This window comes from Quercus robur, chromosome 2 (genome assembly GCF_932294415.1).
Source record: "Quercus robur chromosome 2, dhQueRobu3.1, whole genome shotgun sequence".
Classification (NCBI taxonomy): Eukaryota; Viridiplantae; Streptophyta; class Magnoliopsida; order Fagales; family Fagaceae; genus Quercus; species Quercus robur.
In genome coordinates this window covers 62,147,879-62,171,340 of record NC_065535.1, presented here as the reverse complement: position 1 = coordinate 62,171,340, position 23,462 = coordinate 62,147,879, and the positions used below count along the sequence as shown (strand labels likewise).

Here is a 23,462-nt window from a genome sequence, read left to right as displayed (position 1 = left end):
TGAAGGCTGTCAGGTTTAAGAGTTGGTTAAGAGGCTTTTGATTTTTGAGACTTGGTTGGATATCTGGTTGGGATTGGATGGGGATATTGGCTAAGTTTCCAATATCGGTTTGTTTTGACATGACATGAGCAACCAATTCTTCAAAATTTGACAGAGTTTTCCTTGAGACACTCACCTGGGTCTCACTAGAATCACACTCATTCTCATTCTCTAAATCACCCAATGCATGAAGATTACGCACCTCGTCTCTCTGACCCAGGTCCTTACTCCGCCCTTTTCCATCCTCATCTGAAGTTTGAGCAGCTTTTGCAATAAATTCAACCCATCTGGTTGTTCTTTTATTCATTAGTACTACTTTCATCCATGGACCAAATCCATATGGTTCTTTGCGCATTAATTTTTCATCAGAAGAATTCCACCATGTACATTTAGCTTTTAAGTGCTCCAGCCTGCCACATTGAAAACAAAACTCAACTATTCTTTCATATTTAAATTGAATCCATAAGTCTAGTTGAGGCTTTCTATCTAGAAAAAAACCACTCTAGAGAGGATTTTCTACTTTTATCTCCACCTTCACCCTTAGGAACTTGCTCATGCATATCTTCCCATCTCCCATGAGATCAACATCTAGAACCTCACCCACAAGAGCCCTAATTTCTTCTGCATTTTCCTTTGACATATACTCAATGGGGAGATCATGAACTTGGATCCAGAGTGGAATACTGGAGAAATCCATATCTTCAATAGCTAAATTATTTTGCCACTATTTCAAAAGTAGTGGGAATCCTTCAATATTCCAAGGCCCCAGTTCTAAGATGCGTTTTTTATCCCCTTCACAGGCAAATTTGAACAAAAAACACATTCTCCCTTAGATCAACAATCTGAATCCCTTTTGCTGTTCTCCAAGCTTTTAAGATGATGGCCTTGATTGCATTTTTGTTGATGATTTTATCCGCCAAAAGTTTACCCACCAGGCCTGTATTGCATAAATCATCAATTGCCTTCTTACTTGCTTTCAATTTTAAAGATTTGCCTGAGCACCTGAGTTTGCTGGTATCCACAGTAAACACTTCTACCAACTTATTTTGTTTGTCCATTTGGATTTGCACTAAGTGGTTAGGGGTAGGACCCTTGGACCACAACGAGGTGGGTCGATTAGGATGGGTTTTGTCAAAACTGTGTTGGTTGAAGGAATCGGTTTAGGATGGGTTTGATGGAAAATATGATGGTTGAAGGAGTCAGAGTAGATGGGAAATGCTGTACAAATTTAAAAGGAAACTTGAGAACCAAACTTAGTGAGATTGAGGAACCTCGAGCAAAGCTCAGGTTAAGGAAACCTTGGTTCAGACCCAAGGAGAGAACAGATGCCAAAGCAACGAGTTTTTGAGGACTCTAACTAACAGTGCGCTCTTATATATTTATCTTTCCTTTTGTAGATGCATGATTATATATGTCATATATCATGTTGTTACTGAATTAGTACAATCTAAACAAGTGAACCATCCATAAGCCACTTGAATATCACTTATGGAGGAATTCATAATGGTAAGATTAACCAACCCAAAATAGGCAATGTGAATACCCACTTGTAAATTAACATGCGACAAGACCTAATTATTTGTACCAATTCATGCCCTTTTGTAGCATTTTGGCTAGCTTGGAGGCCTACTCATGCGACGTGTGAATATCACTCGTCCATGGGTCTCCTGGTGTGAGGCAAGTATATAAACAACAAGATTTGTGAATACCACATGTATGAATATGTGAATCAAACATACTTTCCAAAATGTTGCAACATGTCATGCATACGCTCCTTCATGCCCTCATTGACCAAACCTAGAACTCTTATCAAATTTTCAATTTTCCTTATCAAAAGTTCTTTCAAATTGTTTTCAAAAACAAAATACAACCAAGTTGACAAATGAGAGCTGTGGTGGGGGTAACAGGAAAGGCTTGCCCCTAAGTAGGGTCTGGCCCTTTAGGATTTGGCTATGAGAATATGGTCCATAAAGCTGATTCCACTAAGGCCCCCACTGATAGGAATAGCAACGGGTCGGGTTCGGGCCAGGTTTCTTTATACCCAGACCCGACCCACAGGTCTATACCCGTTACTCGAACCCGGCTCATTTAATAAACGGGTTTTTTTTGTTGCACCCAAACCCGCCCCATCGAAGCCCACGGGGCTTGCGGGCCCCGGCCCAAAATCACAAACAAAGAAATCAGTACAAACCCAAAATCACAAATCATCATAGAACATTTTCTTGGCATCCAAACGGATGCCAAGATCTAACAAACCAATCTATACAAAAAATCCAACAAATCCCAGAAATTTTGCAAATCCAGAAATAAAATTAGCAAATCTAAAAATCCCACCAACAAAACACACACAAAAAAAAAAAAAAAAAAAACCCAACAAATTTGGCTCACAAAAACAAAACCCAAAACCAAATTTTGCTGACAAAAACACGAAAAGAAAAAAACCCAAATCCATCCAGTTGTGGATCTGTAACGAGTGAGGGGTAGTTCACGATGGTTGAGAGTTTCGTGATGGTGGCTAGGCTTGTCGGCGAGGTGCTTGATGCTTGATTGTGGCTGGGCTTGTTGACAAGGATTGTCTTGGTCGCTTGAGGGAGGGCTTGCATGAGGCTTGAATGCTTGAGTTGAGATTGAGAGTGGAAACTGAGTAAGGTTGATGAGTGAGAGGTTAAGCTGAAGAGATAAGACTTGAAAGGCGGCTAAAGAGATGAGAGTGTGAGGTGAGACTGTGAAAATTTTAGGGTTATAACTATATATACATTTAGGGTATTTTAGTAACTATGTATATATATAACCGGGTTGGGCCGGGTTTTTGTAAAAACCCGAACTCGCTTTGAGTTTTTTTTTTTTTTTTTTTTTTTTTTTTTTTTTTTTTTTTTTTTTTTTAACCCAAACCCAACCCTATTTTTTATCAGACCGAGTAAAATCTGACCCATTAGGGTCAAACCGGGTATCCGCAAGTCGGGCAAAAATTGCCATCCCTACCCACCGAGGATGATTAGCCATGTCGAGGACAAAGAATAACACAAGTATGGATGCATTGCCGAGTACAGAATTGGTGTCTGGTACAAATTACTAGGTGATCTTTCCAATGTCAGGATTTAGGGTCTCACCCTTGATGAATGATTTGATAGGCCGAAATAGTATTACAGACTCAAAGATCCACTTAAACCCTAAAAATGATAGGACCCACAACATGTGTGAAATATTTTGTTATCATGTGGGATCCACCAAAGGGAGGGTATAAAAGAGGGAAGGAAAATCAAATTGGGGGAGAATAACACGAGAGAAAGTGAGAACATAGTTTAGGGTTTAGAGATCTTGCTCAGATCTCAAAAGGGTAATTCAGCAATTAGGAATCTCCTTAGCTGGGCCCAATGCAAAGCAATCTAACAACAAATTGGGCTAGGGTACAATCCACCATTGAGAAAACCACTCCAGGGGTCTCCCATTGTAGGTTGTACCCAATCAAGAACACAAATAAATTTAGGGGGACAAATCCTAGGAAGCCCAAGGGTTTTTTTTGGAGTGGAGCCTCCACAAGAGCTTAAGGGGGCCAGTTTGGTTAGGGAGATGGAAAAGTTGAAGAATAGAAAATGGAGAGAGGATGGAAAAGTAGAAGGATATAAGAGATTTTAATTTCATTCATTTGTTTTTGGTTGGAGTGGTGAAAAAGTGGAGGAATGAAAAAAAAATTTGTTTGGTTGAGAAGAAAAATGGGAAAATAGAAAATGTAGTTAGTATAAATTTACTCTTACATCCTTATTTAATTATATATGAAATAATTTTTTAATAAAATATTACTTATTTTATCAATTAAAATTTATAAAATATTATATAAAAATTAAAACATTATACATATTCTTTTTTTTCTCTTTGTTATTAAATTTATTACATTTTTTTTAATAAACCAATAGGGATAAAAAGGAAAGCACAAAGATTGATACTAAACAAACACAAAGAAAGAAAAATAAATAAACAACATAAAATAAAATAAACAAAAGAAAGAAAGTGAAAACTGAAAAAGAACAAACCACAAAGAAAGCAAAAAACGAAAAGGACGAAAAAAGTTATAAAAAAAAATAAAAAATAAACATTGAAAATATGCATGTACAACGTTTAAGACGGGTAGAAAAGTAACTGACATGGTTGCATTTAAATCACTTGTGTTTCCCCTCAGAAATGGAGAGATCAATTTTTGGTGGATCAAGGGAGAAAATGTCTGAGCGTCACCAAAATTTTTTCATCCTTTCTCTTCTTACCAAACAACACTCACTCCTATAAGTCCAAATCTTCTGTTACACTCTTTCTGTTTCACTATATACTCTACAAATATAAAACATGCCACATGTTCATCTAATTTATTAAATGCTAAATTTATGCATTCTATTATTTTAATTTCCTAAAATAAATAAATAAATAACTCATCATATTTAGGTAATTGAAATAATAGAAAACATAAATTTAGCATTTAATAAATTAGATGGACATGTGGCATATTTTTATTTGTGGAGTATATAGTGGAGCACAAAGGACTCCACTCCTATTTTCTCTCCTTAAATTTTCATCCATCTATTCCACCTCCAACCAAAGATTCCCTAAAGAATATCTTGTTGATTAAGTTAAACCCCAAAACGTGACCGCACAAAGTTACGTCAAGATTTTGAGTGCATCATGACATTTGCTATTTGTGGGTACAAAGATTTTCAAAATTTTTTCCACATGTCACTCTTGATGTCTTGATGCATGTATGATATCATGGAATGCAGTAAAAAATTATAGAAGGGCCCAAATAGATAATCATAATTAGGTAGTGATTTCGGTTGGCCGTCATAGGTTGCAAGTCCTAACACATTTTCCACGAGTAACTGAACTCCCAAATTTTTGTTATTGGTTTGAGACATTGTTTGACCTATTGTAAGTTAGAGGACTCAAGGATTCTTATAATAGGACCTAAGGAAAAACCAACTAAATACAGATACTAAATATAGATAACTAATTATACTTAAAGAAATCCTAGCAATTGGCGGCAACTAGATACACTTTACACATGCACTACGTATTTGGGCACAAGTCATGACAACCCTCAAAGTAAAAGTAGTGTGGATCCGATGTTTGATATTTATAGTATAAATATATTTGTAGGTTTTTTCTTGTTTCTATCCAATATATTTGGGCATACATGAGATTATAGACCCTAATTAACCAATAATGAAAGTGATAATTTCTAACCCATCAAAAACAAATTATTGCTATGATGCTTTCGCAACAACAATTAAAGCTCAAAACATTTATAGGCAGCCAGTAATGTAAAATACTTTGTTTGATTGGGGAGAAATAAAAATGGAGTGAGTGGTGTTCCACCGGGTCCCCTATTTTTTTCACCTCCCAAATTAAAGTAAATTGAGAGACAAGACAGAGTTCTCCCTTGAAATTTGCAAACCAAAGGCTTTGAAAGAGAAACTCTTTGTCTTTTTCACTCTCTCCACTTTGTCAAGCATGGTGTAAGTTAGGAGTTGATCCAAAAAATTGAATTAAAAAACCGTTTAGATAGAATATAAGATAAGTGTAGAGAATTTAGACCTAACCCTCCAAAAGAAGATAAGTATTAGAGTATTATATAGACATAAATGGGTTGCAACTTGCAATGTTTATTCCACATTAATTCCTTATTATTCAACCAAAAATAAATAAAAGAAGCGCAGAACTTGTCGTTAATTATGACCAGTGTTGGTTTGATGTAATTTAAGGCTTTAAGGAGAAAAATTCAAGCGATGTAACAAAAAAAAAAAAAAAATTAATAAAGTCTTCTTGTTTATAGAGATGTAAAACTATTAATTAAATTTTTATATGTACGTTTTGCTCTCATCTCTTTTTGAAATCAACCAAATATTTTTCCTACTGTTTTATCAATTTTAATAGTTAAAAAATATTACAATGAGAGGGCCTTAGGCCTAAGCTTAGAGTTGGCGTTGTTGTGGCAGGTAATGGGCAAAGTTTTGTTATAAATACAATAAATTTCATAATTTTTTAGCAACTTGTTGAAGTAATAGATTTTGAAAAGTTAACATCACTTTTTTTGTTAGAATAATTGCGAATTTTGTTAAAATAATTCGATAATTACAAAAAAAAAAAAAGAGAAGATATGAACCTTAAATATCTTGAGAACATAAAACTCATGGCTTATTATGCTATTATTTTTATTCTTTTTGATCGCCAACTACGTTAATTTTTTTAATGAAATTCACAAGCTTAAGATAAATTTAAAATAAAAATAAAGGTCAATTCACAAGAAAAGTCCAATCCATCCACGAAATAAATTTTTGTTTTTTTGGATGTGTTACACGGTTATTGCTTTGAATGTGTCCTAGTGGGAAAGAATTTTGTCATTACCATACATAGCATACATAGCTGTCAATTTGGATGTGCTCCATAGGATTGGATCATTGGAATATTCTGGTCATAAGTGTCAATGCTCGAAATTACACGGTTATTGCTTTGACTATAAATTAGTTTCCAATTAAGTTCCAGATATGGAAAACAAGAGGCTTAGAGCACCTGGTTTTTGGGTGAAGTCAACTGTTTAATGCAGCCCACAGTAATTTTTTTCCGGCAGTTCATATCTTGCTGGTCTCATCTGATCTCCTCCTGGGCTGAGTTTTCAAGTTTATCTCCCCCTATATATATACACAGGCATAGTCATAGATATTCAATTCAGTACACTGTTTGGTAAAAATTACATAATCTTCCTGGAAATACAAACCTTTAGAGTAGCTAGCATTGCAACACATTTTGAAGGGAATAGAGAAGAAAGAAAATATTTCTAATGGGGCGTTGGATGAGGCCAGAGGTAAGTATTTAATACAATCATGTCATGGCCAATAATTAAATCTCAAATCATGGCTATTATTATTAATATTATTTTGATTTCATTGAGTTGATTTGACCCCTTGACCTCATAGGCTAAACCTGATTGCTGTAAATTGTAATGGCTAATACGAAACTTTTTATGTTCTCTTTTTGTTGTAATTTTTTAAAACATTTTATTATATATATATATATATATATATATATATATATATATAATGATGGTGTGAGTGAGATAAATAAATTTTCATGGCCACTAAACATCAATGCTGAAAGGTCCATTTTATGAGTTTTTGTATTGAAATTTTAATTTTAAATACATAAATATCACTTGATTCAAAAATATATTTTTGAAATTTAGAGTATATAGTATATAACATCAATCTATTCCTTGTCTAAAGAAAAAGAACCAACCTACCGGTCTGTTTCTTCTATTATTTGTAGTACTTTTGATTTAAGTTTATCTTTTGTTGGCTGTGTGAGTTTTGTTGGATTAAGAGATCTTTAAAATAACCTAGCACTTATTGTTGATCCTAAAGTAGGTTTCTCTTGTAATAATTGCTACCTCGTGTTTTGGAAGCTTGTAGGCGTGATTATTATACTGTTCATAATCTTCTAAAACACTATGCATCCTAAATTTATTCTTTTAAATTTTTTTGACAATTCAATAGTTACAAATTAATAGAGAAATAGAGAAGATTTGAATTTTAAATATCTTTATTATAAATATTTGGAGATGTGAATTTCAATTAAAAAGTTCTTGAATATGCATGCACGTGCAAATAATTGATCCTACAAACCCTTGTACAAGGTTGACTGTCACGTGGATGTAGTCTATTCGTAGGCTATTCCCAAGCTTATTTTTATAGCTTTTTTCAGATGTGTATATTAGCCTAAGGTAAAAATTAATAATATTGGTTTGTTTGTGGATTCAGGTTTATCCACTATTGGCTGCAATGACCTTCGTAACTAGTCTGTGCACCTTCCAGCTTGTAAGGAACGTATTGCAAAACCCTGATGTCAGGTACAACATAAATTTTAATTTGCAAGAATTTGATATCAGCCCCTCAGAATTTTTTACTATAGGATAAAAATAAAAAAAAAATTGTTATGCAGGATTATCTATTTTCTTATGGCTTTGTTAATTTGCAGAGTGAACAAAGCTCACCGTAAAATGGCAGTGCTTGATAACAGAGAGGAAGGAATGAGATATGCCGAGCATGGCTTCCGCAAGTTCCTTCGTACCCGCCCGCCGGAAGTCATGCCTACCATTAACAACTTCTTCTCCCAAGATAACTGAACACACATACATTAATACATACATACATACATACATACATACAGATGAAAGAAAACAATTCAAGGGGAGATTGGATTTGTTTGTTTTTGATGCTGATCATTTATACCTCTTTATATTGCTTTGAGTGTGTGCTTTAGTTCTTTGGGATTCTATGGCTATGGCCAACCTTTGTACTCGACTCACTCTATAAATAAAATTGAGTCCTTTTTTTTTTTTTTTTCTTTTTTTTTTCTTTTTGGATAGGAATGAGCCCCTGTTTAATTTCTTCATTTAATTTCTTTCTTTAAGCAAGCCGGCTCCACATAATAGTCTAAGACAAAAATTTAAGGGGATTATACCTAAATATTAACTAATTAAATTTATTTATTGATGAAAACCAAATCAAAGTTAATTTGATTTATTAAATATATAATTTGATGAATTAATATTAACTAAAATAAATTTAATTATATATAATTAAATTTCATGGTTGAAGTATTAAATTGAACGCAAAAAAAGATAATTTATTATTTTATAAAAAAGAGGCTTACTTTATCTTAGATATAAAATGATGCATATTTAAGTACAATTGTAATATAATTTTGAATTTTATATCTTGCTGTTAAGAGGGAGAGAGAGAGGGATAAAATTTATTTGGTATGTGTTTATTTGAGAGATAGATAAATAACGTTGAAATCATTTAGGATATTGATTTACAAAATTAAAATTTCAAACTATTAGGGAGATTAGTCATCATTGATGATCTAACACATGTACAATATATTTTCAATTGGATTAGGTTTTTATTAATCTTGTATTTTGGAGGCTTTATTAGAACTAAGAAAGAAAATGCTAAACCTATAACAAAATAGTCACAAATTGGTATGGTACATGATTATGATTGATCAACTTCAACAATTTCATTAATGAATATTTTTTTTAGGAAGATAATTAATGATTTGAATTATTCTTGTAGTTGCACGATTTTCCTGGCCCAAACCTTTTTTGATCAGGCCCTGGCCCAAAGCGCAGCACACAATAAATGTTTGTAGAGGATGGGTGAAAGAACTTAGCCTTAGTGAACCTGGTCGGCCTTAGATATGGAGAATATTGTTGCAGGGATAAAAACACCAGAATGGATACTTCCCAGAAGATTTTATTTCTTGAGTGATGAATACAGTTTTTTTTTCCGTCCCTTTCTTTGAGGGACTCTATTACATTATATAGCTCTATTATTCTTATCTGAACCTTACACTTGTTGATCATCTAAGCCCCCACTTGAGCACCTGTCCTATCAGACACCTTTATCATCCCCTTATGAGTTGCAGTGGCCAAGGCAGTACTGTTCAGGGGTCTTTTCCTCATTAATGCGGCCAAGAGGGTGGTTGTGACACATTTAATGTGACGGTAGCAGCTTTCCATGAGATATTTTGGGTTTTATTCTTTTTATATGCTTGGAGGATGAGCTGCAGTGGTAGGGGCGAGCTCTTGGTCTGGACTTCGTGGCGTCCGAGGAGATGTTACTCCTCGGACAAGTTTCTTTTACCATAGTTGGGCTTGAATAACGTTTTGGCTATGACTTCTCCTCGGACATGATGCTTTTCGGACGGGCCTGTGTTTAGGTAGCCCATTGTTTTGGGCCGGGCCCCACAATTCTATTTTGTCATTGGTAGCATGTCAATTTGTAAACTTATGGTAAAATTTGTAGAATTCCTAGCATTACTTATGAAAAAAAAAAAAAAAAAAAAAAGGTGCCGCAACCATTTTTTTTTTTTAATTATTCTTATCAAATTTTGGGGTTTTTTATTTATTTTAATTTTATATTTTTTTTATAATGAGGACTTAGCCTTTTTTTTTTTTTTTTTTTTTTTCTTTCTGAAGGAGTATAAACTTTTTGTGGAGGGGGTTGCCTTGGGTTGACCCTGTCTTTAAAAATGTTTTTTTACTCCGAATGGAGGAGTGAAATTCAAATAATGGTTCTCTACGTAAAAGAAAAAATACAATAACAATGTAAGGCTCTTAGCACACAAATTCGATTTTTCATAACTTTTTTTTTTTCCTTTAAGTCAAAATTTTTTATTTTTATATTGATAATTTCGAAATTCCTTAGAGTTTTGGTTTTGAATAGACTGCAGGACTGAATGATATTATACAAAATAAATTATATATCGAATTATTTAAAATAAATAATCTACTAGATAATTGTTTGATTTAAGAGCTTTGTAATTTTAGTGGTACTTTTTTCAGTGTTCAAATCCCTATTATTTTAATGGCAAAAAAAAAAAAAAAAAAAGAAGGATTGTCAACATTTAGGGGTATTTTTGGTTTGGTCCAGTCAAGAGTAAGAGCATTTTTGGACCAAATGAGTTCGGTTGGTTTTGCATATTGACACCCAAAGCCCACCAAAAAGGTAGGACCCCACGTCGAACCAGTCTGAGACTGGGTTCTTGATTTGGGCCTTTTTTTTGGACCTAAATGATAGAACGGATTATCCAAAAAAAAAAAAAAAAAAAGATAAAACGGGTATTTTTGTTTCGATCTCTTTTTCTAGGGGCGTAAATGGTAAATGCAAAATTAAAACCTACTAAAAAATCTTCTTCTTTTTTTAACCCATTAAAATGGGCCTATAGAATAAATCTCCACAAATTTTGAACCTAGAAGGCATAAAAAAAATCTATTACAACTCACAAATTTATTACAATAAATTCACAATGACATAAATTTCACAAATTTTACTTGGAATTGGTTGGGGGTTTGGACAATTGTTTGCAACTTAAAATTCACAATAATGACAGGGTATTTGCCAAGATTTTTGTAGTTCAATTTACTAGTGGTTCTACATGCAAACCAAGGTGGTCACAAGACCACCTTGACTTGCAAAAAATGGCATATATACCCTTGCCCAAAAAATAAAAAAATAAAAAATTTATATGTTAAACTAACCTATTGTGACTACCCTAATAAAAATGAATACCCTAATTTGAGAATTACAAAATGTTAGGTTCAACAAAAATAAGAATAATGCTATATTCACAATATTTTATAACAAATCCAATGTGATAAGCTGTTATTGATTCTAATTTGGGTTTAATACTGATATTATTTTTTTACCTACCAATAACAGCTTTTTGCATAAGATTTATTGTAAAAATATTATAGACGCAGCATTATTCCAAAATTAATTATGCCTCCTAACATAATCCTTAATCCCTTTAAAAAAAAAAAAACTTAAATAACAACAATAAATATTAGCCCAAATTGAAATAACAACAAACATAAACCAAACAAAAACAAGATAAGACCAAACAACAACAAGTGATCTAATTATTCAACAAAAAGCCTATTATAAAACAAAAAGATAAAAATAGCTAAACATTCAAATTTATAGTTCGTTCAACCTATTCAATAAAAATAATCTCTAATTTCATTTTTACTTAAAAAATGGTACAAAAAAATATTGTAGTTGTCAGTTCTCCTTGATGATGACAACAATTATATTCTTTTTAGTTTTGAAGTCACAACAATTTTACTTTCCTTAGTGACTTGATTCACAATTGTAGCAAATATTCAAGTTATTACTTTATTAAATTTTGTATAATTTAAATTTCTTAGTAATCACCGTAAAAAAAATTCCTAGAGCTGTTACTAGTTCAATTTATACCGTTTGTTTCAACCGGAGAAATCATAGATTCAAATCCACAGAAATAAAAAATAAAAAGATTAATAAATAAATCTATGATAAATGGGTCGACTTAGGTGAGAGAAAAGGAGAGTGAGCCATAAAGAGATAAGAGCTAAAGGATAAAAAGATTAATAAATAAATAAATAAAAGAACAGTATGAAGATTTGGCTGTGTTTGGGCATCACCTTTGAAACACAGGGAGTCAGATATCCGGAATTTATGGACTTGATTTGGTACTTAGTCTTCGTGCAGCACTTCGGAGATGAACTATTAGAACTAATCTTTACCATTGTATGGAGTATGTGGCATAATAGAAATGCCACTAAACATGGTACCTCGCGCTAACCTGCAACAACGATTGTGCAGAAAGCTAGAACAATGCTTGACAAGTTTCAGATTGCCAACCATACAATCAAACAACCCCCAGGTAGTGTTGGATGACCATTGGTCGTTACCACCGGCGCCAAGTTATAAAGTTAAGGTAGTGGGGTGGTTTTTACCCAAGCTAAGGTGGGCTGATGTTTACGTGGTGATTACGGACCATGGAGGGAGCGTTACAGCAGCTATGAGTAAGAAGATTAATCAGCCACAAAGACCTTTAGACATTGAAGCGAATGCCATGGAGGAAGGTGTTATTTTTGCTTAGGAGGTGGGTATACGATATTTAATATTTGAATGTGATTCTAAGATTATTTAAGATTGCCTAATGGGGTCCTGTACCTCCTCTATTGCCAAGTCCAATATTTTTTCCAAGACAAAAAATTTCAAGACAATTCAAGTCTTCCACATGAAGCAACAAGAGAGAATAGGTCAGCATGCATCTTGGCAAAATATGCCAAAAAAAAAGTAAATGTTTTGGATAACTTTGTAAATTGGATAGAGAAAAATGCACTATTGATTGCGTTGGCTTTGACTCAAAATGTACTAAATTTATCTTCTTTTTAATAAAGTTTTGGCTAAAATGCAAATTGCATTCTTCAAAAAAAATTCGGACTCAATAAAAAAATTTCAAGATTTTAAAATAGTTCAACTTCAAGTCTCCCACTTGAAGCGACAAGAGGGAATATATCAGCACACATTTTGGCAAAATATGCCAAAAAAGTAAATGTTTTGGATAACTTTGTAGCTTAGATAGAGAAAAATCAACCACTGATTGAGTTAAATTTGACTTAAAATGTACTAAATTTATCTTATTTTTAATAAAGTTTTGGCTAAAATGCAAATTTCACCCTTTAAGTTTGGATGAAATTCATTTCAGTTATCTAATTTTACTTTCATTCAATTGAATCTTCTAAGTTTAAAATTTATTTAATTCAAGTCTTTTGTCTAATTTTGTTAAAAATTTGTCATTAAAAAAAGAAATTATTTTCACATTAAAAAAAAAATCTATAAAATTAATAAGATAACAATACTTTTTTACTTCACCAACGCATTAGAGTTTTACCTATGCACCTGAAAGTGCCCTTACACTAACAAACCAAAAAAAATCTTAGTATGTACTCTATGACTGGACAAATTTTGTTTTCTAGTTCTCACCTGCACCAAATTTACTTCACCAACGCATTAGAGTTTTACCTATGTATATATGACTTTAATTGCAATTCTTTGGTAGACAAGAAGTACCTTTCTTGGTATACAAAGAATATAAGATAACAATACTTTTTTTATATATAAAATATATAATTTTTCTTCCAAACTCATAAAACTCAATTTGGAAAAAGAAAAAGCAAGTTGATAAGAAGGAAATGATCGTGCAACGGATGTATTACTATTAATAAATTCATAAGTTCTAGTGCCTATTAGAAATTTCAGCAATCCAACCTTTACTTAATGTAATGAAGATAGGAACATTGAAAAGCAAACTATTTAGAACCGTAGGTATAGAACTCAAGATTGAATTTTAACACCCATACCTACCCTTCCTACAAGAATTGCTTTGAAAGAATAAGATTTAAGCGGATTATTACTGCACATACTTCCAGTAATACAACAATCAACATAATTAAAACTAAGTTTAGTGTTGGTTTATACCTATAACATTACCGGGGACTATAATACATAGTACCAAAACAATAATAAAAATCTATACAAACTCACAAGATATTCATGTTCATTAAGTATATTTACAGTATCACATATCCTAGATACAAACAAAAATATTCAAATTACATTCCTAACCAACATATATGGTGTGTTGAACATATTCATTTATTGTTCATTAGAAAAATCTCAATTATTTGTCTTTTCCAACCTCACCGTGCAAAGATGAATCAAGTATGGCTTTGTTTTGGAACTCTGCTCAACCTTGCCTCCTAGCTCTAAAGCTTAGCATTGAATTATCTCTTGAATTTGCTGCAAAAAGTGCGAAAGAGAGAGACACACAAACAGAGAGAGAGGGAGAGAGATGTATGTGTCACTTATAGAATGAAATCAGGACTGTAGAATCCTAGAGCTAATTAAGTGCCCTTGATTGAGTTCTTGAGTTCCCAATTAAACCAATAGAAGATTCATCTTGCTTAAGAATGTCAATGGAAGACGATATAAAAAATTGAGTTGCTGTGGCATACTGTAGGCACATCGATTACTGCATTTGAAAAAGCTGGCTACTAGGAATAAACCCCAAAGAGAACCGATGGAAAGAGAACCCATTGAGTTGAATCTTCACAAGTTTTCATGGGATTTCAAAACATGGGATTTCAACATGACGAATTTCATTCTTCTGCGGTATATGAGCTTGCAAGATGCAAGATGACATTCCTACAATTTTCACGTAATGAGTCCAAGATAAAAATGTCTTTGATGTGTGCCCCACCCCCAGATGAAATTATTATATTCAGTAACATCTAGTTTAAGTTCATATCAATATTTATATTCCAGAACTATTGGAAAGTACCTACACGTGTATTGTCTTGACGGTGGAAGTTAAACTCCAAACTATTAAATGCTTTTTCCCTTGAGAATTTTGATTTCCAAATGGGACTCTCAATGTGATATGGAGAAGGTAACATATTTTGGTGGTTGCACTTGGGAAAAATATTTAAGTGGGAGTTTTTTCAGGTATATAACATTAAGTTGGGAAATTTATAGAATTCAAAGAAATGGATATCACTGGATAAAAGGAGCTCAATGGAAATTTCCTACCACCGAAGAGGTAGTTTTAAATTCTGTAAAATACACACGAGGGAGCAAGCTGTTGCTTTCCATGAGGAGATGGAAGTTGAGTTGGCATTTGAGTTTCAAAAATGGATTAGAGGATATTTTAGGCAATCAGGCTGGCTTTAAATTTTGGTTTGTACTTTGTAGTTCAACATATAAGCTCTGAAGTTCCCCAAGTTGTAGCCTGTTCAATAAACAATCAGTCAACTATAGAGAGTTTTTATAGTGCTCACTACTCTACTTGCATGTGATTGTTCATTTTATTCTAATTTGAATTCGATTTGCCAAACAGACCCCTAGATCTCTGGAATTTCGGCACCATGCTTTTCTAAAATCTAATATTTTTCATTAATATAAAATCCATCATCATGGGTAGCAATAAATTAACAAATGGACGAAATCCAATTTCCACGGAAAAGTTCTTCCAGGAAAACTTTTTAGAACTGACTTTACTCAGTCTGTGTCTGTGACATAAATTTGTTTTCTTCACCATAATCACGTTGAAAATAAAGAAGAAGAAAAAATGAGAGAGAGAGTCTGTGGAAAACCTTAATGGCAGTGGCGACAGCTTCGCTGACGAGGCCAGGGTCAGATTGCCACGTACCCAAAGCGACCGAAGGGATCTTAGCGCCGGTGTTCAGTTGAAAGAATGAAATTGGGTTCGCCATTTTTTGGAGTTTTTTGCTACGAAGTGCGTTGATTCCACGCTGATAGTATGTATTGTAATGAAGCAGAGAGATGAGACGAAATGAAACGACGAGAATGTGAGTAAACAAAGAGTGAAAGTGTGCGAAAATGAAGTCTAGTTGACTAAAATGAACAATCACATGCAAGTAGAGTAGTGAGCACCATACAAACTCTCTATAGTTGACTGATTGTTTATTGAACAGGCTACAACTTGGGGAACTTCAGAGCTTATTTATTGAACTACAAAGTACAAACCAAAATTTAAAGCCAGCCTGATTGCCTAAAATATCCTCTAATCCATTTTTGAAACTCAAATGCCAACTCAACTTCCATCTCCTCATGGAAAGCAACAGCTTGCTCCCTCGTGTGTATTTTACAGAATTTAAAACTACCTCTTCGGTAGTAGGAAATTTCCGTTGAGCTCCTTTTATCCAGTGATATCCAAATAGCAAAATAGGAAGAATCTTCCCCCATCGGCTACCTCGCCAGCCCCTCTCTCTCTCTCTCTCTCTCTCTCTATATTTTGTTCAGACCTCTTTTCTCATTTCTCTCTCTCTCTTTCAAAATGGCTTCTTTTCCTCAACACCAGTTTCAACCACACTACCAACCCCAACAACAACATCAACAACACCATCATCAACAACAACAACAACAATCCAAATCCTTCAGGTAATTAATTTCCTCTTCAAAACTCATAACATAAAACCATTTTATTTTCTCTCTCTATATATGTTTTTTTTTTTTTAATTTTTATTAATCATTCGCTTTGATTTTTGAATTTCAGGAACTTGTACACAATCGACGGTCAGATATCACAGCCAGTGTCCTATTACAACCCCACTACTCTTCCTTCAAGGATATCTTGGGTTCAGTTATTTGCCCTGACAAAACTCACTAGTCAACAACTACTAAATACATTCATTTCAACAAAAACAATTACTATGACACAAATTAAACCAATAATCATCACAACAACCCAAATGAAATTACCTCTATTTATAACAACAGGATCTGAGTAGTAACCACACACAAGACATCTAAATATCGCTTCTCTAATCTCGGGAATTATGGAGCTACTTCGAATAATCATACCCTTTAGAGATACCATCCTCTCAACATCTAATCAAAACACAACCCAAATCAGTACAAATATCCCAAAAGTCAAATATGGGTTTAAAAAATTGTTTAAGAAGCAAAAAGAGAAACTAACCAGATGGGTTAAGATTTCTCATTGAAGTGGAGCTCTTGAGATTGAAAATCCGAGTTTGAATGTGCTTTTCAAACAAGGGGTTAATTCGTCCCACCTTGTTCATCAAAACAATGTCGAAAATCCCCAGCACTTCAAGTGGGTACCTAACCATCTTGGTGTACAAGTCAGGATCATAATCAAACATGTCGCCTTCGATTTCATTTCAATGACCCTTTTGATCGCAATCTCATACTTCCCTTCCCTGAGCAACCCATATTCCGGAAATGCTTCAAAAACCGATAAATCACATACTCAACGCTTATGTTCGTGCCCCAAACAAACGTCGGCCGAGCATAATCGGCGTCGTAGCCCTCACCTCCCTCTGATCGTCGGTGGACGTGGGAGTCAGAGTGGAAACCATATATTGTTTAACATCAATGCTAGCCTCCCTTAACATTGATGCCTCCACCATGTTTGAGAAAATGCCTGAACAAAGTTTCTTCAACCATAACCACTTAACCCCGTCCCCAAGTCCCTCAACTTCCACTCCGTTGGTCTCTTAAACTCCCACAGACACAGTCCCACCTCACTACAACTAAAACCCTCATCACGTGTACAACTACAACTGACCTGGTATGTAATGAATAAAATTCTAGCCACTCTCCATAGGACACGTGGAAATGCCGCCGCCTTTAGGAAAGAAAATTAATTAAACCCAATTCGAAAAAAGACAAAACAAATTACATTGATTAACTTTCCACAGCCGTTCTGAGTTCTGACCGTTGGAGGGCTATTATATCTAATTACCATTTTGCCCCACATCACACAACTTGTCTCTCTTTTTATATATAAATACATATAACCTTCCTTAACCCTAAACCTCCATTAATAACTCAGACCCTAAGCTTTCCTTTCTGCAATCATTATTATTTCTTCTCTTCTCTTCTCTTCTCTGTAGCTATAAAAACATTCAGTACTGCGTGCTCTTCACTTCAAACCCACTTGAAGAAATTTTCTTTTACGCAAACTCCATTCATCATCTTCAAACCCTTTGAAGATTCTCGGTTAGTTTCAACTCCAGTGATCTTTTCAGCACTCAATGTCGACACAACAACAAGATTCATCATCAGATCAGTGCTGGTGCAGAAAGTTACATATGGAGTTGCCACTTGGTCTCAAGTTTAGACCCAATGACCAAGAAATTGTTCTCTACTATCTTCTCAACAAGGTCCAAGGGAACCCAATGTTGGAGGACTCGATGAATGTTATCGTCGACTGTGATGTTTTTGGGGATCCAAGCGCGTGGATGAAGATTTTTCAAGAAACCCATATGGACCGTCTCTATTTTTACACCAAACTGAAGAAGAAAAATAAGCACATTGAGAGATCTACACATTCTGCAACCTGGAGAAGTCAAAAAGACCAAGAGCTTTACGATGATAGCAAAACAATACACTATGGGTCTAAGCGAAGTTTCAGTTTTGTCGCTAAGAATGGCTTCAATGGCACGGGAAGGTGGACCATGAATGAATACCGACTTGACGGGGAGTTTGCAAACACGGCTAATCATGTAAGTTTTTTTTTTTCTTCTTCTTTTTTTTTTTTTTTTTTGAGAAGCATTTTTTTTTTCTTCTTCTTGATATTATATATTTATAATCCATATTGCTCTGTTTCTTGAGTTTCTTTGAAATATCGTTTGGTTGCTATAATGGTGACTCAGTTTTGGTTCTTTTAATGATGCTTGCTTTATATTGTTGCATATATATATATTGCTCAAATTAAGTTATTGGGTGAGATTTATGGATGCGCATGTGTGTGTGACAGAACATTCATGACTTCTTTTGATGCATGTATCTGATTAGAATGTCTAGCAAAGGATGCAACTGAGAATATATGAGGGTGAACTTTAACATATTCTAGGAAGTGGGTGTTGATACATAAGTTCTATACATAATTGATTCTATGATCGAGTCGGACTTTAAATGCTTATTCTCTCCCATTTTATTTGGCTACAATTATGGTGACCCACCTTTTTTTTTTTTCTTAATGATGCTGAATTGCTTAATGTTGTATATTGTCCAAAGTTATTTGATTTTATTTATTATGGAATAAACAGCTATGGATTTTTTGCTGATTTCCTAATTTTCATGTTTAATAATTTAAAAACTAAAAAAATACACAATGCAAAATTTTCAATATGGGTTAAACGTCTCCCTAAATGGTTTTAGTGATGTTGTTATTGCAGGATAATTATGTCATTTGCTGCATTTCAAAGAAGGAGAATATCTAGAAGAGCAACATCTAAGACATCGTTGGGCAAGAGATGGAGCTTCTCCAATCTAGACTAACCTTTTTTTTAATAGAAAGTAAAAAAACACTAATTTCACAGTATTTCATTTTTATCATTTCTTTATTAGTGCTATTTCATTCTTTGGGTCATTTTCTGAATGATTTACATGCAACATTTTTTTTATTGATTTTTTCGAACTATTAGATTAATCATGTTAATATCAATTCTGATGTATTTGTTCCTAATTTGACCTTTGCTTATCTTGAGCATGTATACAACGTTAGTAATTAACACTAATTTCACAGTATTTCTTTTTTATTATTTCTTAGTACTAGTACTATTTCATTTTTCTGTCATTTTTTGAATGAGTGTTTCTTACAACATTTTTTTTATGGTTTTTTCAAATTTATTATAGATTAATTGTGTTAATATCTTATTATTATGATGTAATTGTTCCTATATTTGACCTTTGCTTTATATTAGGCCATGCCATGCCATGCCATTTCGAATCATGAGAGAGAGAGAGAGAGATGTATGTATGTATTACAAGATGAACAACATTTTTTTTTTTTTTTGAGGAAGACAAGATGAACGAGTTAACTAACTGTACCATAGGATCTTTTTGACTCTTATTTAGACTCTAGAGTGATACGGGTAAGCTTGTTCAAAAGTTATATTAACTAGACTTAAGTGTATTAGACTATTAGTTGCAACGTCATTCAATTTTTCTTATTCCCTTTTGCTATAAAAAAAATAAAAATAAAAATAATAATAATTATAATAATAATTTCCTGTTGGTATTAGCAGATAGGTAAGAAAATAAAATTCAAAGAAAATAGTAGACAGTTTTTCAAACACTAGATATAGTTTGCTTACATGCTGAAACCAAGTGCCGGTACATGCAATGATACAAACACTAAAAATGCATGCAAGCCAATATTTAGTTTACTTAGTTGAACTCTGAACTAAGTACGACCTGCACAAAGAAAATATTCAAATATTATTCTGCAATAATCAACTCTCTTATCAGATCACATCATATATTAAACGAAAATAAAAATCAAATTACAAAACAAGAAATAAAGAAGTAAAATCAAATGTTAAAAGTAGCTTAAATCAATAAGGTCCAACAAGTAATAGGCCTCTTTCATCCAAACCCAAAGACAACGGATGGGGTATCGTCCTCTGTTGAGGTCCAAAAACACTTGTGGTCAAAGGCTTGTAAATAAACGCATTAATTGTTTAGCTAGTAAGACCGTTTTATGGTTAATTGAAAAAAATTCAATTAGATTCTTAATTTTGCATTATGTGTTTTATCTAATTTTTAATTTTGTGCAAAGTAAATTATTGAGTGTAAAAATTGAAAGAGTTTAAATCTAATTAAATTCTAAATCATAGGCCCTTGTGCTATCTTTTTGAAGGGAAATTCATTATCTTTAAAATGGATAAATATTTATTTTGATTGGACGGTTGGATCAAAAATTCAAACTTAACAAAAAAATAGCAAGCTTGGGATTTTGAACTCTTGGATCATTAGAATGATTAAATCAATGTAATTCCTCATTTTCTTACATTTTAAAAGTGTGGATTTCATTTTTTAGGACTTAAATCAATATTTTGGCATGTTAATTGAGGCCTTACAAAATACGGTATTAATAAATAAGAGGTTCCAAAAACAAAACAAAATACTAATTAAGATTGGCCACACACCTCACAAGGGCATACTCTTTTGATAGCAATCTCATACTTCCCTTCCCTGAGCAACCCATCTTCCGGAAACGCTTCAAAAATTGATAAATCACATCCTCGACGCTTATGTTCGTGCCCCAAACAAACGTCGGCCGAGCATCATCGGCGTCGTAGCCCTCACCTCCCTCGGATCGTCGGTGGACGTGGGAGTGGAAACCATATATTGTCTAACATCAATGCTAGCCTCCCTTAACATTAATGCCTCCACCATGTTTGAGAAAATGCTTGAACAAAGTTTCTTCAACCATAACCACATAACCCAATCCCCAAGTCCCTCAACTTCCACTCCGTTGGTCTCTCAAACTCCCACAGACACAGTCCCACCTCACTACAACTAAAACCCTCATCACGTGTACAACTACAACTGACCTGGTATGTAATGAATAAAATTCTAGCCACTCTCCATAGGACACGTGGAATGCCGCCGCCTTTAGGAAAGAAAATTAATTAAACCCAATTCGAAAAAAGACAAAACAAATTACATTGATTAACTTTCCACAGCTGTTCTGAGTTCTGACCGTTGGAGGGCTATTATATCTAATTACCATTTTGCCCCACATCACACAACTTGTCTCTCTTTTTATATATAAATACATATAACCTTCCTTAACCCTAAACCTCCATTAATAACTCAGACCCTAAGCTTTCCTTTCTGCAATCATTATTATTTCTTCTCTTCTCTTCTCTTCTCTTCTCTGTAGCTACAAAAACATTCAGTACTGCGTGCTCTTCACTTCAAACCCACTTGAAGAAATTTTCTTTTACGCAAACTCCATTCATCATCTTCAAACCCTTTGAAGATTCTCGGTTAGTTTCAACTCCAGTGATCTTTTGAGCACTCAATGTCGACACAACAACAAGATTCATCATCAGATCAGTGCTGGTGCAGAAAGTTACATATGGAGTTGCCACCTGGTGTCAAGTTTAGACCCAATGACCAAGAAATTGTTCTCTACTATCTTCTCAACAAGGTCCAAGGGAACCCAATGTTGGAGGACTCGATGAATGTTATCGTCGACTGTGATGTTTTTGGGGATCCAAGCGCGTGGATGAAGATTTTTCAAGAAACCCATATGGACCGTCTCTATTTTTACACCAAACTGAAGAAGAAAAATAAGCACATTGAGAGATCTACACATTCTGCAACCTGGAGAAGTCAAAAAGACCAAGAGCTTTACGATGATAGCAAAACAATACACTATGGGTCTAAGCGAAGTTTCAGTTTTGTCGCTAAGAATGGCTTCAATGGCACGGGAAGGTGGACCATGAATGAATACCGACTTGACGGGGAGTTTACAAACACGGCTAATCATGTAAGTTTTTTTTTTCCTTCTTCTTGATATTATATAATTATAATCCATATTGCTCTGTTTCTTGAGTTTCTTTGAAATATCGTTTGGTTGCTATAATGGTGACTCAGTTTTGGTTTTTTTAATGATGCTTGCTTTATATTTTTGCATATATATATATATTGCTCAAATTAAGTTATTGGGTCACCCTCAAAAAAAAAAAAAAAAGTTATTGGGTGAGATCTATGGATGCGCATGTGTGTGTGACAGAACATTCATGACTTCTTTTGATGCATGTATCTGATTAGAATGTCTAGCAAAGGATGCAACTGAGAATATATGAGGGTGAACTTTAACATATTCTAGGAAGTGGGTGTTGACGCATAAGTTCTATACATAATTAATTCTATGATCGAGTCCGACTTTAAATGCTTATTCTCTCCCATTTTATTTGGCTACAATTATGGTGACCCACTTTTTTTTTTTCTTAATGATGCTGAATTGCTTAATGTTGTATATTGTCCAAAGTTATTTGATTTTATTTATTATGGAATAAACAGCCATGGATTTTTTGCCGATTTCCTAATTTTCATGTTTAATAATTTAAAAAGTAAAAAAATACACAATGCAAAATTTTCAATATGGGTTAAATGTCTCCCTAAATGGTTTTATTGTTGTTGTTATTGCAGGATAATTATGTCATTTGCTGCATTTCAAAGAAGGAGAATATCTAGAAGAGCAACATCTAAGACATCGTTGGGCAAGAGATGGAGCTTCTCCAATCTAGATTAACCTTTTTTTTTAATAGAAAGTAAAAAAACACTAATTTCACAGTATTTCATTTTTATCATTTCTTTATTAGTGCTATTTCATTCTTTGGGTCATTTTCTGAATGATTTACATGCAACATTTTTTTTTATTGATTTTTTCAAACTATAAGATTAATCATGTTAATATCAATTCTGATGTATTTGTTCCTAATTTGACCTTGCTTATCTTGAGCATGTATACGACGTTAGTAATTAACACTAATTTCACAGTATTTCATTTTTATTATTTCTTAGTACTAGTACTATTTCATTTTTCTGTCATTTTTTGAATAAGTGTTTCTTACAACATTTTTTTTTATGGTTTTTTCAAATTTATTATAAATTAATTGTGTTAATAGCTTATTATTATGATGTAATTAATTGTTCCTATATTTGACCTTTGCTTTATCTTAGGCCATGCCATGCCAT

The 23,462-nt window shown here is 33.5% G+C and overlaps 3 protein-coding genes across 4 annotated transcripts; 2 read left to right on the top strand and 1 right to left on the bottom strand.

Moving 5' to 3' along the window:
- Positions 1-6,633: 6,633 nt before the first annotated feature.
- LOC126714395 (uncharacterized) lies at positions 6,634-8,418 on the top strand. The gene is made up of 3 exons (XM_050414532.1): positions 6,634-6,886; positions 7,839-7,927; positions 8,056-8,418. The coding sequence occupies exons 1-3, from the start codon at positions 6,863-6,865 to the stop codon at positions 8,201-8,203; spliced, it is 261 nt and encodes an 86-aa protein (XP_050270489.1). The 5' UTR covers positions 6,634-6,862; the 3' UTR covers positions 8,204-8,418.
- Positions 8,419-16,605: 8,187 nt separating this feature from the next.
- LOC126706940 (DNA replication licensing factor MCM4-like) lies at positions 16,606-17,327 on the bottom strand. The gene is made up of 2 exons (XM_050406535.1): positions 16,918-17,327; positions 16,606-16,826 (listed from the first exon to the last, which is right to left on the bottom strand). The coding sequence occupies exons 1-2, from the start codon at positions 17,099-17,101 to the stop codon at positions 16,606-16,608; spliced, it is 405 nt and encodes a 134-aa protein (XP_050262492.1). The 5' UTR covers positions 17,102-17,327.
- Positions 17,328-17,577: 250 nt separating this feature from the next.
- On the top strand, positions 17,578-23,121 carry LOC126714394 (NAC domain containing protein 50-like). Of its 2 annotated transcripts, none has more exons than XM_050414531.1 (2): positions 17,578-18,466; positions 22,914-23,121. In XM_050414531.1, exons 1-2 carry the CDS (start codon positions 17,996-17,998, stop codon positions 22,956-22,958), a joined length of 516 nt encoding a protein of 171 aa, XP_050270488.1. In that variant the 5' UTR covers positions 17,578-17,995; the 3' UTR covers positions 22,959-23,121. The 2 variants fall into 2 exon arrangements, with proteins under 2 accessions (XP_050270488.1, XP_050270487.1); XM_050414530.1 differs by lacking the exon at positions 22,914-23,121 and adding an exon at positions 19,142-19,348.
- Positions 23,122-23,462: the final 341 nt, after the last annotated feature.

Coding starts and splice junctions, on each gene's coding strand:
- LOC126714395 (XM_050414532.1), top strand. CDS start 6,863: ATGGGGCGTTGGATGAGGCCAGAG. Junction 6,887..7,838: donor GGCGTTGGATGAGGCCAGAG/GTAAGTATTTAA, acceptor TTGTGGATTCAG/GTTTATCCACTATTGGCTGC. Junction 7,928..8,055: donor TTGCAAAACCCTGATGTCAG/GTACAACATAAA, acceptor GTTAATTTGCAG/AGTGAACAAAGCTCACCGTA.
- LOC126706940 (XM_050406535.1), bottom strand. CDS start 17,101: ATGTTTGATTATGATCCTGACTTGTACACCAAGATGGTTAGGTACCCA. Junction 16,827..16,917: donor GAGAAATCTTAACCCATCTG/GTTAGTTTCTCT, acceptor TGTTTTGATTAG/ATGTTGAGAGGATGGTATCT.
- LOC126714394 (XM_050414531.1), top strand. CDS start 17,996: ATGTCGACACAACAACAAGATTCATCATCAGATCAGTGCTGGTGCAGA. Junction 18,467..22,913: donor TTGCAAACACGGCTAATCAT/GTAAGTTTTTTT, acceptor TTGTTATTGCAG/GATAATTATGTCATTTGCTG.